Raw genomic sequence first — 18,815 nt, 5'->3', positions numbered from 1 at the left:
ATTGGCTACACCACAACTGACTGACCTCCAAGTTGTTTCATCTCTAAATCCCTCAGTTTGTTCCTTTCTAAAGTAGAAATAATAATACATCTCCCCTGAAGAGTTATTGTGAAGGTGAAAGATAATATATAGTTAGCATCTGCTGTATAATAGGCCCTATAATGGTAGTGGACAAATATAGAGCCAAATACGGTCTTACTCCCGATTGAGTGACTTTGGTCAGGCCATCCAGGGCCCCATAAACACAGCCTGCTCCTTCTGAAGTGCCTGTCTAAATTTAATACTCTAAATTTTAGTTTCGTTTTGTGTTTTTTAAGTCTCAATGGTACACTTACTGTTATTTCACGAAGAAAACCAGGAACCCAGACTCCTAGGCAAATAATACAACTAAATCTAGAAACCATTTGCACTGTGTCCACCTTAAAATGCGTATGAAGAGTTTTAACTTTAGAAATGTGAATAATTACTTATGTGGCTGGTTGAATGTATTTTCTTTCATTGAACCTTCTGTTTTGGTCTGTGTCATATGAATCAGAGGGAGCAAGTGTGAATGATGAGTGTGTGTGTGTGTGCATGTTGTAAAATATCTGTGACTCGAACCTGAAGTGCGGTTGTTTTAAATGCCACTAGCACTAATGGTATTTTAGAAATTACATCAAAGAATGAAGGCACTTTTTAATAAAAGTTAAAATGAATAAAAGTCCAGTAATAACAAGCATTAAAGGACATATAACTCTATATATAGGCTGGACAGTATTTTATGCAAGGGCTAGCTGATAATTACAAAAGAGAATGTTGTAGTTGCAGGGACTGGACAGTTTATCAGGGAATGACTTATGTTCAGTAATAGGTTATATGGCTATATATATTCTAAAGTCAAATAAAGCTTGATGCAGTATTGAAATTATTAAAGGTTCTAAAATTCAGTAGGAATACAGAAGGTATAATTGAGACTAAGATACTGAAACATTTTCTTTGCTGCTACAAGATGTTTTAATTATAAACTTCAGTATCCATTTGGGCTACTTTATTACCTTTTGAAACTGGAATCTCTCTGCTTTTGAAAGCTCTGTCTTCTTTACTTGAGAGCATTACCCACCCTCTTCCTTCTCTCTAGGACTTTCCTGTTGTTTTCCCCAAACTCATAGCCTGGTGAATTCTCTTTTAACTTTCCCGAACTCCTTCAATTTTTCTTTCATGTTCCCTAAAGTGTCATAATATTCTTCCTGAAGAAGATAACTTCTGTCATCCTTAAAGTTTATTCTAAAACTCCATATTTTAAAATGTCATAGCATATTAGAAATACGGGATATTTACTTTTTAAAGATCAATTTCTCGGCAAAAAAATAAATATATTACTGTATAGCATAGTTTAGACCACATAGGTAAAGCCAAAGTATAATTGATTGGTATGCCCCTAACTATATATAAATTATTATAATGAAATAGAGCATTCAATTTATTCTTAGAAAGTGTGTTTTCATGTATTTGTGCATGCATATAGGGAGGAAGAGTAAATTATTATTTGTTTGGATTTTTGGTTGTTGTTGTTTCTTTGTTTTTGGTTTGGTGACCCAAAGACCAAAACTATTTTCTGAATTTGATGGGTAAGAAATGATGTTCACAAATAGAGAGCTCATGTTATTTTGTTTTCACCAATCATTGTTTAGTGTGATTATATCCCAACTGTAAACTCATGACTCTTTATTATAATGCCGTTAGGATGTAAAGACTGTTTTTGTATCATAATGATCCAAAACCAGTGTATGAAGTGGGATTCACTGTGCTTGGTTGGGAGTGTGCTGTGGGGTCAGGAGGTACCAGGGTTCGCACTCAGGCGCTCAGCAAATGTCCTCTTCTGTTACTGCTGCGTGTCCCTCTCTTCAAAAAATTGCATTTGGGCAGGCACACGTGTCTAACCTCAGTTCTCCCTATTTTGAAAAAAGCGTAGCGTCCATGGTTTCTTTGAGCAAGATGACGTGGCCAACATTCAATGAGCAATTGAAAATCTCCTCCTTGTTCTTATTTACATTTTCTCAGAGTCATATATTGACCCTCCTCCATTATACTTAGTCTCTTGCTCTTCAGTTCTCACTTCATTCATTATATTAAGTGAATATTTATGAAGTGCCTGCCAGGCACAAAAAGATGAGCCAAACATGCCTATTCTGTGCCTTACGGAGGTTACACTCTGGTAGAGAAGATGGTAAGTTTTTAAAGTAAGACTTACATAGATGAATGAATATATAATTTGTATTATTGGAAGTAATATAAGGAAAAAGAACTGTTAAAACCAAAATACATACAAATAGGTAAACAGATACATAATTGTAATTGAAATTGTGGTAAATGATGCAAGGTTAACCAGGACCCCCCACCTTAAGTATGGGCAGTGGTTACTCAGTGCTAGAAAGGTCCCCTTGGCATTAAGCTAAGACCTGATGGTAGAATGAGTTAACGAAGGGAGTACTGACATGAAATGAAAGAATTTCAGTGTCACTTGGAAGTAGGCATTTTTTTTTAGTTTTTTTTAGTTTTTTTATAGTTCACATACAATATTATATTAGTTTTATGTATACAATACAGTGATTTGACATTTATATACATCATGAACTGCTCACCACAGTAAGTGTAGTTACCATCTGTCACCATACAAAGTTATTACAATATTATTGACTATATTCCCTATGCTATACTTTTCATTACTGTGTCGTGTTTATTTTATAATCAGGATTTTGTACCTCTTAATACCCTTCCCCTATTTAATCTACTCCCCCACCTCTGGCAACCACCAGTTTGTTCCCTTTATTTATGAGTCTGATTTTGTTTTGTTATATTTGTTTGTTTTTTAGATTCCACATGTAAGTGAAATCTTGTGGTATTTGTCTTTTTCTGTCTGACTTATTTCATCTAACACAGCGTACCCTCTGTGGCCATCCATGTTTTTGAAAATAAGATTTCATTCTTTTTTATGGCTGAGTAATATTCCATTGTTTATATACACCTTTAGCCATTCATTTGCCAATGGACACTTGGGTTGCTTCCATATCTTGGCAATTATAAATAATGCTGCAATGACCATAGTGGTACATATACCTTTTCAAATTAGTGTTCTCATTTTCTTCAGACAACTATCCAGATGTGAAATTGCAGGATCATATGATAATTCTATTGTTAAATTTTTGAGGCCCCCTTCATACTCTTTTCCATAGTGGCTGCACCATTTACATTCCCACCAACAGTGCCCAAGGGTCTCGTTTCTCCACACCCTCACCAGCATTTGTTATCTTTTGTCTTTTTGATATTAGCTCTTCTGACTAGTGTGAGGTGATATCTCACTGTGGTTTCAATTTGCATTTCCCTGATAATTAGTGATGTTAAAACATCTTTTCTGTGTCTGTTGGCCATCTGTATGTCTTTTTTGGAAAAATGTCTGTTCAGGTCCTCTGCCCATTTTTTAATTGGATTGTTTGTTTATGGCGATGAGTTGTAGAAGCTCTTTATATATTTTGACTATAAACCCCTTACTGGATGTATCATTTGCAAATATCTTCTCCCATTCAGTAGGTTGCCTTTTCATTTTGTTGATGATTCCTTTCACTGTGAACAAGATATTTATTTTGATTTATTTTGTTGCCCTTACCTGAGGAGACAAATCCAAAAATACATATATATTGCTAAGACTGATGTCCAAATGCTTACTGCCTATGTTTTCTCTCAGGAATTATATGGTTAGGTTTTACATTTAAATGGTTAGGCCTTACATTCGTGTTTTATCTGAGTTTATTTTTGTATATGGTATAATTATTTTTCATATAGCTACCCACTTTCCCAACACTATTTATTGGAGAAACTGTCTCTTCCTCATTATATATTCTTGCCACCTCTGTCATAGATTAATTGGTTATACAATTGTGGGGTTTATTTCATGACCTTCTATGCTGTTCCATTGTTCTATGTGTATGTTTTTGTGCCAGCACCATATGTTTGGATCATAAACTGTGACTTCATAGTATAGTTTGAAATCTGGAAGAGCAGGTGTTAATGGGAAAAGTCATAAGGTGACATTAAAGAGGAAGTCAAAGACCATGTCGTGGAGACCCTGGACATGCTTTTCTATTTTACTCAATTATATCAAGAATTCATTGGAGAGTGACATGATTCAACTCACCATACACATATTCTCACTGTAGTAGATAGTAAGGGCACAAGAGTGAAGCAGTGAATGTAGTGTGTTGTTCAGATTTAGGAAAGATCTAAGGGACTACTCTGTGACAATCAATGCAGAGATAAAGAAACTAGTTTACAATGTGTTTTGGAAGAGAAATAGCAAACACAATAATGAACTGGATTCTGGGGATGAGGATAAGGACATGTCAAGGATACCTTACTGTTCTCTGTCTTGGGAATAGGGTGGATGGAGTTACCCTCTACGGAGGTGGGGAAGACTGCATAGAGCAAGCATATTTTGATGAAGGTTAGGTGGAAACCAAGAGTTAAGCGTTGTGGGTGCTTCATTTGAGATTCCTGAAGACACTCAATTCACCAGTTCATATATAAGCCTTGCAGTTCAGAGGAATATTTGCATACCCATTCTTCCATACTTAATGATATTTGTGTGAAGCAGACATCTTGCTAGATTGTAATCTCTTTCTATATAAGGAATGTTTCCTTTTTCATTTGGGATCTTCCATAATATTTTATGAGAAGAGACTCATTTAGGTGAAAGGTAAAAGGGAATTGGCATATATTGTGTCTTACTATGTATAGGGAATGAATTAACTGCCTTCAGCTTAATCCTCATGAAAGGCTACTGATTTTTACAGATGGTCAGACTGAAGAGCAATTAAATAACTTGCCAAAGATCTAAAGTTTTGGAAAACTAGGTCTGTTTATGTCCAGGGCCCAAAGTTACCACATTAAACCCCAATGCCTCCTACTGAGTCTTTGGTAGACTTTGTTCATTAAAAAATATATATATGTATAGAGAGAGAGAGAGACAGAGAGAGAGAGACAAAGAGACAGAGAATTATATCAAATATACTGTGTGTGTGTTAGGATCCTATCATACAACAGTAAATTGGAAAAATTCCTTTCTAACCTTCTCAACACCACTCATTCTCCAGCATGTCCTTCATTATCACTGACTTTCTATCTAGTTGGATTTGTTCTTTCTCTGTCTTTCCCCAGATACCATGCAAGTCCCAGGAGGGCAGGGGCTTTAGCTATTCTGGTGCATTTCCAGTGCCCAGTACTACACCTAGCATATAATAGATGCTCATTTAATATTTGTTGAATGAATCAGTCTGCCATGGTGTCTTCTCATTAGGAGAACGTATCTGTGGCCACATGGTCAACCATTACTTCTATTTTGAAGGCATCCAGTTTACATCTTGAAGTTCTAAACTTGCTCATTCTGCAGACCTCCAGGTCTCTTAGCCAGTAATATCATTTTCAGCCTTTCCTCCTATTGTTGCTCTAAACCTTCCTTTCCTATTAGAAATGTTAGTATTTCTCTAGGATGTATCAAGTTTCCTCATCTCGTGCCTTTAAGGCCTCATGCCATTACTCCTATCTAAATACTATTATTCTGATTCTTTTGAAATGACAGGCCTTTTCCGGGATGTAGGTCTGCACAGGCAGTTTCCTCTTCCATAGCCTAGATAGTCCTTCTTCAAAGAGGCCTTCCTTGGTCAACCAACCATGCATTTCACCCATCACGTCTGTCCCACCACCTATCACAACCGAGGATCGTTGAATCATATGTTCACTTTCCAGTTGTGTGCTTTGCCCACTAGACTGTGTCTCTTGCTCACTTGCCGAATCTTCAGTGGTAGGACAGTCCTCACGGGCCTCAGTCGAGGTTTATTGGATAATGAATTTCCAGAATAAACTCTCCAGTCTACAGCGATCTCTTTTCCCTTGTCAAGCCACAGCACTCCCCCCTGCTGTTACTCTCCTGGGGGTGGGTGATTCGGGTGATTCGCTCTCTCAGGAAGCCCTTGACTTGTTGCCTTCCGTGGGTGCTTCCTGCCTGCATTTGGTCCCTAACTCTTAAAAGGTCCTTGACTTATTTCTGTAGTAAGGTTTAAATACCCTTAAATATAAAAAAGCAATATATCATGCACACACACACATATACAACCATGTGTGTATATGTGTGGAAAGAGAGCGGAGTCGGTAATGCTGCATGTATAAAGTCTCTGGTTTTTCTCTGCTTGGCTGATTGTCATAGGGTGATCTTTCCTCTTGGAATTTTATTCTTAATTTCACTGGTTGGTGAAAGAGGGAGAATTTATTTCCTAAGGCATTTTCTACATTGAATTGTTTTTACTATTCAGGCACCAGGCAAAAACGACTTCCTATATCACATTTTAGTTCGTATCATGGTAGAAATAAAATCAGGAACTACCTACGTAAATGAGATGAACATTTATAAAAAGGGTTTCTTAAAAACCACAAAACACCCTTTTAGAAAACTGAAAAAAAAAATGATACAATCATCTTAAATTTCCCCCACTCTATTCAGTATAGCATAGAAACAAAAAGGTAGAAAGCACATGCAGTGCATAAAAGGACAAGCACAGAAATTAATACACTTTTAGAGTGTACTTCTCTTTAAAGAAAAATTATAATGTTCAATAATAGCTTCTTTAATGTATGTCTGGAACAGGGGTGGACATTTTTCCTAAAGAGGACCAGGTAGTGAATATTCCAGAATTTGTGGACTTGGAGCCCCCAATGCACCTGCTCGCCCCACCATCACTGCATCAAAGCAGCCCTAGACTGAGCATAAATCAGTGGGTGTTGCCGTGGCCCAGTGAAACCTTATTTGTGGACACAGAGATTTGAATGTCATATGATTTTGATTTCATGCCGAGGAATAGTATTCTTCTTTTGATTTTGTTTCAACCACTTGAAAGTGTGAAAAACATTTATAAAACCATTGGCCTGGGGGCTGTAGTTGCCACCCCGGTCGAGACAGTTCAGCTTGAACATGAGTCTCACGTGTGGCTGTGGAAGTACCACGTGCACTGGCACAATTCCGTGGCGGGGAAGTGGGAGTGACCCGAGGCGAAGCTGAGGGAGTCGGCCACGGAGGGCGCTAAAATCAGCAGAAAGACCGAGAGCAGCGATCAGAAGCAAGCCTGTGCCGCCCAGAGGCGCCCAGGCGTTGAAGTGGCTAATGTATAAAAAACAGAACATGAAGTTGATGATTCACAGATAATTTATAAAGTTTTTCAATTTTGATGCTGGAAAGGAATATGCAAAATGATTGATTACCAAAGATCTCAGTATATATTATATGTTATTAAAAACTAACAAGTTGAAAGAACTGTCCTGACAGGCCACATGGTTCCTCTCTTGACTGCATATCTAGTTTGTCTATTTTAAAAATCAGAAGGTCCTGCGTTTTCCCCTATAAAAAAAATCTGGAAGCTCCTAGTAAGAAAGCTATTTCTCATGTAAATCTGTGCCGCTCCTGATACTTGGGGATCCCGCCCTGAGTAGCAGTGACACGGAGAAGGGGCAGACGGAGTCCTCTCAGTGCACCACGGGCCTTGTGGACGCACCACCCGGAGGGACCATCTGGCAAGCGGTGGCCACAGGCCACAGTCCAGCCTGCCCTTTCTCTGTGGCCCCCACCCTCTGGGGAAGGAGGCAGAGTAAACATGGAAGCAGGACAAAGAGGAGGCCAGCTACCAATGTCTGTTTGAAGGTCTGAGTGTGTCTGTCACTGTTGCGGAATCCTAAAGTGTGATTTTTTCATAGAGTTAGAACATAAAGATTACAGTGGACAAATTAAAATACAACCACCCTTTGATAGCCACCATTCTTCAGCAATAGTTTTTATGTCCTTTTGGACAAGTAAGATAAAGAAAACAAGTTATTTCCTTTAACTGAATCATTGTCTGTCTCTTATAGTGAGAAATATTACAATAAGGCAAAGTAAATGTGCTATTAACAAAGTGCGCCATCCAGCGTAAAATCATACACTTCTGGGCAGGTGAAACTTGAATCTCAAGTTACCATCCAAGAGAGTCCACTTCACTTGTAAAATGAAGATACAGATAATAACGAGGATACTGATAATAATGATACTTCCAAGGGTTGTTTTAAATATTAAATAAGATATCATGTGCAAAACACCTGGCCGACTGCTGTGCTAGGAACAGTGCCTAGCACAAAAGAGGCATTCAACAAATACCTTTTGAAAGAGTTAATGAATGGGTGATGAATGCCACCTTATGGCAAATGTTCAATAAATGTCAGCTGTCCTTTTCTTCCCTCCCAAAGACCCTCAGTATTTTACAAGGCATTGGGCATTGCTATATAAATATAAAAAGCATGGATTTCTAAGCTGCTTTATGTCAAGGGAGCACACTACGCTAGGCTCTGCTCCGCCCCTCCGTGCTTGCTGTGGGTCCATGAACAAACTAACTGTTGCTTTCTAACACAACAATACAGTGTATCACGCCCTCCATCCCGTATTTTTCTTACAGGATTTCAAAACTGTGGGGCTGTCTATCTAGTAGTTTTAACCATTCCATTTTGACAACTGGCCAATTTTTTTATATTGATGAGTCAAGGCCCAGTTTGTCAGTTGTTCCCTCTGAGTCAACATGAAAAAATGATGCAAACTTTAAATATATGGGAAACATCAGTATAAGGAAACAATGAAAAGGACAGTTTTTAAGGCACCCCTTAAACAACTTCCTCTGCATGTCTGCACGATGTTTACGATCAAGAGGTGCCTTGCTTGGGAGTTCCCTCTTCTCATTTACAGAATGTGAGTCATTGCATTAAGCACTTAGGCACTGTTTAAATAGTGCTTCTGAAGTTTCCTTTGCAACCGGTGGCCCTGGCTGCAGTGGAAACACTGAATTTGTCATTTGTCAGGTGATCATTGCCTCTTTCAATTGAGGCGACATATTTTTAACCTGGCTGACCTTGTATAATAAATAACCAGAGAAGGAAGCCTCTTCCGTCTGGCAGATTCTATCAGAGGAGAGAAAGAGAGAGAGAGAGGGAAGGAATGAGGGATGGAGAGAAAGACAGAAAGAACAAAAGAAAGAGAAAGAGTAAAAAGGAGCCCTTTTCAACACCCTATGTGCTACATTTCAGTACTAGAGGATGAGCTCTATTTATGTTAAATGCAATTCCTGCCTTTCGGTTGTCTGAATATATTCAACTTAAGGTTTCGAATACATAATCTCATGCCTAGGGTCGCTGAAGGACAGCCAGAAAAGAATGTCCCATGCAAAAGTCAAATATTTTATCATCATCATCAACATAATATGGAACCCACAGTAAGTACTCTTGGACATGATTATGAGAAAACCTATTGTAACAGTAACAGCCAGTACTTGCCTAGGGCCATCCACGCACTGGACTGTCAGCTCTTGACAGATAGTAACTCCACCTCCAACATCCCAGCCAGGTAGACAGTATTATTATTCCCATGTTATATAGAAGAGGAAACTGAGGCATTGAGAGGTTAGGCAATCTGCCCAGTGTCACACAACTGGTAAAATGATGGAATTATCTTTTGCAATGAGACTTTCGATAGTGATAGGGAATGCTATTCATAATTATACAAAACAGCAGAGGTAAACTGGGACTGACCTGAAAAAAGTAGGACATTGCAGTTAGCCTAAAGTGTCAGGAATTTGAATCCAGAGCCCAGATCCAGAGGGCACACGTAAGCCACTCTAGAAAGCAGCCATTTGCCCTCTGTAGGCCCCCCTTTGCCATTTTGCTCCTTCCCACTATTCACCTGTACTTCTGCTCTCTGGTCCCATCCCTGTGCACGATGCAAACTGATGTACCGAACTGGCGAACTATAGCTTGTCCATGGACCACTCACATTACTTGAATGACTAAGACAGATTCCTGCAGGTCCTCAGTAAGGGCAGAGGGCTAAAAGCTCATGATTTTCCTCAGGAACAAGGTTGAAGCATCACCCTGCTTTGATGAATCAAAGGAGGGCTCAGAGGTTACAAAATAAACCAGCAAAGCAAAACAAAACAAACGACTCAGGTGCTTTTAGACCTATCTGCAAAAATTCCCATATGCTTTCTGATGAGCCAAAATCTATACTGAACCTGAATCCTTTGAGAGCTGGGCCAACAACAGACATGATGCTCTCAAAGGGATTTTGTGCTGCACATCCAGATTCAAAATAAAAGTACAGTTGGTTTGGCCCCAGGGTTTATCAGTGATGAGTCACCTATTTTTATTGCATAAGAAATCAAATCTAGTGTTGTAATGAAAACACAGTACAGTAAAATTAGGGCAATTCTTGGAGCATTCAAAATGTGCCTATTTGTTCAGGGACACTGTGTCCTTTGAGGTTTCTTCTAAGTACTTTAATCTTTTGTAACAAAGGCATTTTCTCAGTTTTTGAGGAAAGATGCTGTTACCTAACCATCCACAGTGACTGGTGTTAATGCAGCAATTATTGCATAAGAAAAGTGTGTAGATTATGCACTTAATCTTTGCATCTGCATTCCTTTGTCAGCACTGGACACATACTTATTCTTGAAATAGTTTAAGGCAGCCACTTATTTATTTATTTTATTAAAATATAGTTGTATGCAATATTATATTGGTGTCAAGTATACTACATAGTGATACAGTAGTTTTCTACATTATTAAATCTTCATCCCAACTAGTGCAGTTACTATCTGGGTCAGGGTGACTGAGCGATCTAAGGCATTCACATTGAGTCTTACCTCTTTGGTATTCATCTAACACATGAGCTTCCCAGGTCCCTAACGACTGCACTTGCATCTATATTTTACCTAAGGGTTTAGATAATTAAACATGGAGAAGAAGGGAAGGAATTGAGAACTAATCCAGTCCAAGGGTCTGGTATAGGGACTGAAGGAAGGAGGAAATCAAAGTTATCTTTAAATTATTTTTTAATATGGAAATAGCTTTCATATATAAAACCTACTATACACACACACACACTATATATATGTATATGTATATATATAATGTATATATTTTATGTATCTATTCCTATATATATAGAAATAGGTTTTCTCCTTAATCACTGCAGGGACATGAAGAACCACAGTGTTATCTTAAGCATTTCCCTAGGTAGGTTTAAGGTAAAGATGTACAACTTTAAATATTTCATATTTTAAAGAACATGCATATTAATCATTTGAAGACTAGCATTTGAATCTCATCAGTCCATAAATTTATATTCTTTTTTATAATGTATTTGTTGAAAATATCATCTTTCATTAATGTAGATTCCTACAAAAATTAATGAAAAACTGTTTGCTTTTATTCACTCCTATTGCTCAAGACTGCAATTTAAAAGACTTCTTGCACAAATTAAATGGTGATGCTAATTGATTTTTGTGTTCCTTTAATGCAGACTATGTTCAAAAATACAATCTAATACATAAAGTCATAATTTAAGAGCCAATAAACCTCTAATTAAAGAATGAATGCATTTATTTCATAAGGTGAGATCCAATGTGTGTGTAATTGTATCATTTTTGTATATTTAAGAACATGGTATTAGACCAGCATTTAGTCAGGATTAAGTGATATATAGTTGGTACAGCATATGCTTCTTCTATTTGTTTCTTCTTATTATTTGTTTTTTGTTTTCTATCCAATATATATAGAAACAGAGGAATTATTAGACTTCAGGGTCCACCAATTTATCACTTGTTTTCCTTTATAATGGAAACAAATTATATGACAATCAAGAAAACCCTCATTTCTTTTCATCAGTGTTTAGAGCAGAGGTGAAATAAATATCCTTTAAATACCAAGACAACCAAAGTTAGAGTCAAGGAACTTAGAAGTAGGTAACTTAGTTTTGCATATTGAATAAAGCTGATAGGACCCATAAGAAAGAGTGTGCTGCTGGTGTGCTGACCTGTCCACCTACAGTTGACTTTTGAACAACACAGAATTCAGGGGCACTGACCCCTCATAGAGTCAAAAATCCACCTGTAATTTTTTTTGACTTTTTATTAAGGTATGATTGATATACACTCTTATGAAGGTTTCACATGAAAGAACAATGTGGTTACTACATTCACCCATATTATCAAGTCCCCACCCACACCCCAGTGCAGTCACTGTCCATCAGTGCAGGAAGTTGCCAGAGATCCAGTATGTCCCTTCTCTGTGATACACTGTTCTCCCCGTAACCCCCCACACCGTATGTACTAAACATAACACCCCTCAGTCCCCTTCTCCCTCTCTCCCCACCCGCCCTCCCACACCCTCCCCTTTGGTAACCACTAGTCCCTTCTTGGAGTCTGTGAGTCTGCTGCCATTTTGTTCCTTCAGTTTTGCTTCATTGTTATACTCCACAAATGAGGAAAATCATTTGGCATTTGTCTTTCTCCACCTGGCTTATTTCACTAAGCATAATACCCTCTAGCTCCATCCATGTTGTTGCAAATGGTAGGATTCATTTCTTTCTTATGGCTGAATAGTATTCTGTTGTGCATATGTACCACATCTTCTTTATCCACTCATCTACTGATGGACCCTTAGGTTGCTTGTATATCTTGGCTATTGTAAATAGTGCTGCAATAAACATAGGGGTGCATATGTCTTTTTGAATCTGAGAAGTTGTATTCTTTGGGTATATTCCAAGGAGTGGGATTCCGGGTCAAATGGTATTTCTATTTTTAGTTTTTTGAGGAACCTCCATGTTGCTTTCCACAATGGTTGAACTACCTTACATTTCCACCAGCAGTGTAGGAGGGCTCCCCTTTCTCCACATCCTTCCCAGCATTTGTTGTTCTTAGTCTTTTCAATGCTGGCCATCCTTACTGGTGTGAGCTGATATCTCATTGTGGTTTTAATTTGCATTTCCCTGATGATTAGTGATGTGGTGCATCTTCTCATGTGTCTGTTGGCCATCTGAATTTCTACTTTTCCACCTATAACTTTTGACTCCCCAAAAACATAACTACTAACAACCTGCTATTGACTGGAAGCCTTACCAATAGCGTATACACTCGATTAACACATACTTTGTATTTTATATGTATTATATACAGTATTCTTACAGTAAAACAAGCTAAGGCAAAGAAAACATTTGTTTTTCAAATTGTCACAAACTTCCAAAAAATTTTCCAGTGTATTTGTTGAAAAAAATCCACATATAAGTGGACCCACATGATTCAAACCTATGTTGTTCAAGGATCAGCTGAACAAGCAGAGGAGGATTTGGACCCTTAAGGACACATGAACTGGATTATTTATGACAAAGACTATATTGTTTGAAAAATAAAAGAAACTAAAATAATTGGAGCTTCCACCCAAAAAGTACCATTTAACACCCATCACTAATTTATCTGTTACCCAGCACCCTCTTTCCTTTAACCTTTAGTTGCAAAATCCTTTCTTAAGCTTATTATGTCAAATTACAGGCCAAATGAAATTCTATCCTTTAATAACCCAAAAGAGCTTCAATTAAGTACAATAACACATAACAAATTCAATCTGGAACTAAGCCATTGGTGCAGTAATATATTTATACAACTAATATTGTTAAATTCTTGATTTTTATCCTCTCTTGATTTAAATTACAAGTTTCTTTAGAATAAATCCACTTATGAGGAGGCTAGAGGTTTCTTGCTTTACTTTCCTCTTCTGATAGTTTCTATAGTTTTCCTTATCATCTTTCTATTTAAATCCTCCTGAAACTTTAATGCAGAACAAGTCTGGGCCTATGTAAAAATCACACAAATTACATTTCTTAATTGAAAGTGTATATAATCAATAATTGCCTAAGTACTTATCATCATAGTTTTATTATATATAGATTTATATATACTTGTGTGTATATAACTCTTGCATATACTAATAGATATATTTGGGCATTACCAAGCATATCATTCATGAAGCTTATCAGTCTATATTAAAATAGTTATTGCAAGAAAAGATACAAGTTTCCATTCACACATTTATGTTTATTACTTTCAACTGTGGGAGAATGTTCTAAACTTTGTATTGTTAATCTATTTGATGACTATTTCTGCATAGTATATGAGCTCTTTGGTTATGGCATTATTGACCCTTCACTATTTAGCATCTGACAGTGCTGTCTCCCAGAGCAGTATGACTGTTTTCCACGTCTTCGTGGTATTCCATTTAATCCATGAAAAATTTGTTCCAATAACAACATTCAGATGTAATTGCAGAAAATTTGTTCTGAAGACACAGTTCAGATTTAAAGGCAAATTTAAATCAATGAATCAGGTGTATTAATAAAAATATTTAACCAAAAATACAATACAGGCTTCTAACGACTGAAATGAAGGTCAACCACAAACAACCAATATGGCAGGACCATCGGTACTCTCAGAATACCCACCCCACCTTTGTCCATCACTGTAGGATTCCTGATGAAAACAACAAAAACCTGAACTGATAAATGACAGAATCAGCAACCTTAGTGAATACTGTCTAATAATAAGAATAAGACAGTTTGGTAGCTCTGATAAATATAATTTTGACTTGAAATTTTATCTTGAATATTCTGCAAGGCTTAGTTTGATCAATTTTAATTTCACAGAAAGATTTTAGCTGACATTATTCCTCCTTTTTTAATAGTGGCTAGCATTCAGAAGCTTCCCGCAGCCTCCGTTCTAACAGACATCAACTTCCCAATGAAAGGACGGAAGGGGATGGTTGACTGGGCGAGAAACTCGGAAGACAGGGTCGTCATTCCAAAAAGCATTTTCACTCCTGTGTCATCAAAAGGTAAATATATGAAATAATTTGAACTTTGAACAAAACATTTCTGTTAAGGTCATTTAATAAAAGACTCATAAATTTACATATATGAAACAATTTACAAACAGTCTGCAATCATGATTCTAAACTAATTTGGTAACTATAAAAAAACTTATGTATGGTCTTTAAATCTGAATATCCTGGAGGAAAGGATCTGTTAAAATGGGGAAAAATTATAAGTGTAAATTATAGATCTGAGCTTGACATGGTTACGTTTCAATATTGATAGTCTCATGCCACTGCAAAGCATATGGACTAATATTTTAACTTCAGGTATGGAAACGTGTTGTATTTTCCATGCAGTCGTTGTTGTTTCTGCCTCCGTTACTTTGGTTTGTAGATAGTATTTTGGCATAGAAAAACAAATTTGAGAAAGAAATTAAGTTTTAAGTACATCAATAGCCCCTAGAATTAATTGCTGTTTCCAAAGGTGACACTGTTGTCTGAATTCTTACCTTGGATATTTTGACCCGGTAACTTAATACTACAAAAGAGAATTGGCCCTCTTTCTCTACATCATTGTAACTTAAAGCTCCTTAGCCACAACTAAGGCAGATTCTTGTCTCAGGCTGGCGAAAGAAGGTTAGTTGCTTCATGACAAAAAGCCACTGAAAACGCTCCTAGCGCTACGCTGAGTGCCCAGTGCGTGGGCTCACCTGGGCCGTGCATGTGAAGGAGGCATATCTTCTGCCCAGCTTTGCATCAGCAAGCACTGGAATCCCCTTGTAATGAGCAGACGTATAGGACACAGAATTATTCTTGTTGTTTTCCTAATATTTTTAAATGTTATTCTTTTTAGAATTAGATGAATCATCGGTGTTTGTTCTCGGAGCAGTCTTGTACAAAAACTTAGATCTGATTTTGCCCACTCTGAGGTAAGCTACAAAGTAATAAGCTATTGTCATCATTGTAAATTATTCCAAAAGTGTGATTATAGCTCATTCTATGAAAACAGTCCAACTAGCTTTGGTAATACAAAGCTTTTTTCTTAAGTGTAATAAAAATACCAAGTTAATGAACAGCTTGTTGGCATATTATACATTTCAAAACAACTAGAAAAGACAATCTTAATCTCTGATTATCGCTCTGTAATTCTTTTTGTAACTAATCATGATTTGCTTTAGACTAAGAGAGAAAAAATAAGGAAAAGAAAAACTTCAAGTCTGTAATAGAATGGGTTGTTTTAAAATTAATCTGTCTTCTCTCTTTATTTGTATTTAATGATACTGTTCATTAACTTTACATGAAATTAAAGGAGTGTCTTGATGACTGGGAATACATGGTTTTGTTCTTCATTTGCACAAGATCTCAATTTGCTTCTAAATAAATATTCAATTATAGCTACATTAAGAAAAAATACTGTGTTCAATTAGGATACTATTTCTGGAAGAAATCCATTGATTTCTTTCCTCCCAGATGCTAAAAGAAACAACTACAAATTGTAATTCTACCAACATAAGTTTATTTGCTCTACTGTCTTAGCTACTTTACCTAATCTCACAGAAAATATTCACATCTATTTGGATAGTGACATTGTCACTCACTGGTGACCTGTTTCCTCCACCCCACCTCATTTTGGAGTCTGAGACAAAGTTGTGTGTCGGTTAAACACAAGCACATTTTCACTGAGCTCTTACTCACACCCTCATGAATTGAAGCTTCAAGTTTTTAGGAAGGAAAAGACTGTGAATAATGTGTGTAGTTTTACCAAGGACATAAATGGTCTAATAAATAAAAACAATTAGAGTTCAGTCCAGCAGACAAAGGCCTCCCAAGGAAACAGCTAACATTTCTGCAGCAGCAGTGACTAGTCACTATTCTTCAGAGAAAAATCTATGAGCAGCAAATTATTAATACAGTTGGCAAGTCATTGGGAATCTGACCAGTGCAAGCCAGAATCTCCTTCATCCACACAGGCAACTATGGGAAGTTGAGTTTTCTTCAAGTCCCTTCATTAGGATTTGGGCTTTCTGACTTATGAATAATAGGTTTGTGTTTGGTTCTTTTCTAATAGCAAATTTTCAAAACTATTGTTTCTACTTCCCCACTGGCTTTATTAAAACACATTGGTATGTACAGTTACAGATCAAACTGAATTATAATTTTACTGCCTCTATCTTTGTGAACAATGCTCATTTGAGGAGAAATGTGCTCAAGCTGAAAATACCCTGATACTCAAAGTCAGACACATTTCCACAAGGTAATAAAGCTACTTTCTCAAGAATTCTAGACTAGACACTAACACTAATCAGATGACTTGGGTTTCATTTCGATTTAACATAACAAGAAATTCATAAACTTATCCAGTCACTCAGCAATCATCTGCCTTCAGTTCAACTTTAAAATAGAAGCCCCTTTATGCACAATATTCGCCCTATTTGGTGCTGAGGGAAATAGTGAATGCAAATAAAATTCTCAACATAAAATGCTTTAGATTGTCAACTAATTTCCCTCCTACATATCTGACAAAGTTGCATTATGATTAATCTTGTTTTGTATAGTTACCATAGTATTCACTCACCTACACAAATTAAATCAGGTTATTCCAAGTTATATAAATTTATACAGTTGAGAGAATTAGAAATGTATCTTTTTGTAAAAAAGAAATACATTTATTTAGTGTTTCAACATTTATTTTTTATCATGGCAGAAGCTGTGTTCACTTGCAGTTTATGGGTAGATTAATGGACACATTCTGACATTAAAGGTGTTTTAATGGGTAAATCAGGGAATAGCCCAGAGCAGTGGCCCCCCTGATACCAGGTGTGACATAAACAGATTAGCCTTTGGGCAAGTTGCTTGCTTTTTTTAGGTGCATATTGTGGGGTTGAACTCAAATGTTCTTTCCAACTTCAGAAATTCCCTATTTTTATTGCAGGAAAATTACAGAATTATAGAGTTCTCACATACTCTTTAGCTTGAAGTCCTTAGTAACCTTTGTATAAGGATTATGAATATATAGATCTACTCACACTTTCTATGTATAATTAGGTAAATGACTATAGGAAAACAATATTCACAATTAGATTCATTAACTAGAAATAATGACAATACAATGCTCAGGATAAAATGTTTAAGTACTCTTTGAAAGGTGAAATATTAGCATTTTCTTTTATTTCATACAGTAAAATAATTCATACAGTAAAAAAAAACAAAAAAAAACTGGACATTCTCAATATTATTTTTTTTTCATTTTCAGAAAACTATTCCAGAAAGTTTAGTGAGTAACTATGCAAATTATAGATATGCTAAATAAGAATAAGCCTTTTAAAGGACAAGGGTGATGTCTTTGCTTCATAGTCACTCAACAAACATTTACTCAGCAACAACCTGATAACTGTACTCTTAATTTTTAAAATTTTCCTCTATTGGCAAAAGTCCCAGAATAGTGCTTAATAAATAGTAAAGGTCAAGAAATGTTACTGGAGTAATTAATTATCTTATCTGATAGAATATGCTATATTACCCATTTTTAAAAATACAGGATATAGAACTTTAGTGCATATCCTGTAAAATATTTTAGAACAGAAGAGCAAAATACATAAATCTTGTTGCTTTACTGTATAAATTTAACTATGTGAGCTGAACTTAAGAAGAAAGGAAATATCTTCTTATTCAACATGAAAATATGCAAATTTGCTCTATGTATTTAGTTATTATTTATCACATTTTCATGACACTTTTTCCTCAGTGATCATTTTACTAATTAATTACCTGTTGGAATTTTTGGAGCCAAGTTTCCCATACACAGAATAATGTTAGGCTTGCTCATAAGTTTCCAGAAATTTTATATCTTGATGTAACCATTTTCAAAACAATACTTTGCATAATGCCCCTCATGGGGACTAGGAAGCGGAACTTGATGCACTGTTTTGAATAGACATAATTTAGAAATTTTCCTCCATACAAAGACAGAAATAACTTTTCATGTTGATTCTTTTATTTAGATATTTCTTTTCTTCTCTTTCCCTAATATGCTTTTGACTATTCTTCAAGCTGGAGTTTTTATTTTACTGTTTGATTGT

At 36.4% G+C, this 18,815-nt stretch overlaps 1 protein-coding gene across 3 annotated transcripts in view; it reads left to right on the top strand.

Moving 5' to 3' along the window:
• Positions 1 to 18,815, top strand: part of ADGRB3 (adhesion G protein-coupled receptor B3) — a 654,669-nt gene that overhangs the window by 334,311 nt on the left and 301,543 nt on the right. For all 3 annotated transcript variants that reach the window (XM_037012618.2, XM_037012617.2, XM_037012616.2), the window contains 2 exons: positions 14,608 to 14,757; positions 15,590 to 15,665. In XM_037012618.2, the coding sequence (XP_036868513.2) occupies positions 14,608 to 14,757; positions 15,590 to 15,665 (226 nt within the window). The remainder of the gene's footprint in view (positions 1 to 14,607; positions 14,758 to 15,589; positions 15,666 to 18,815) is intronic.

This window comes from Manis javanica, chromosome 16 (assembly GCF_040802235.1).
Source record: "Manis javanica isolate MJ-LG chromosome 16, MJ_LKY, whole genome shotgun sequence".
In the NCBI taxonomy this organism is placed as follows: Eukaryota; Metazoa; Chordata; class Mammalia; order Pholidota; family Manidae; genus Manis; species Manis javanica.
The sequence above is the reverse complement of the archived record's forward strand: the minus strand, read 5'-3'. Positions and strand labels throughout refer to the sequence as shown.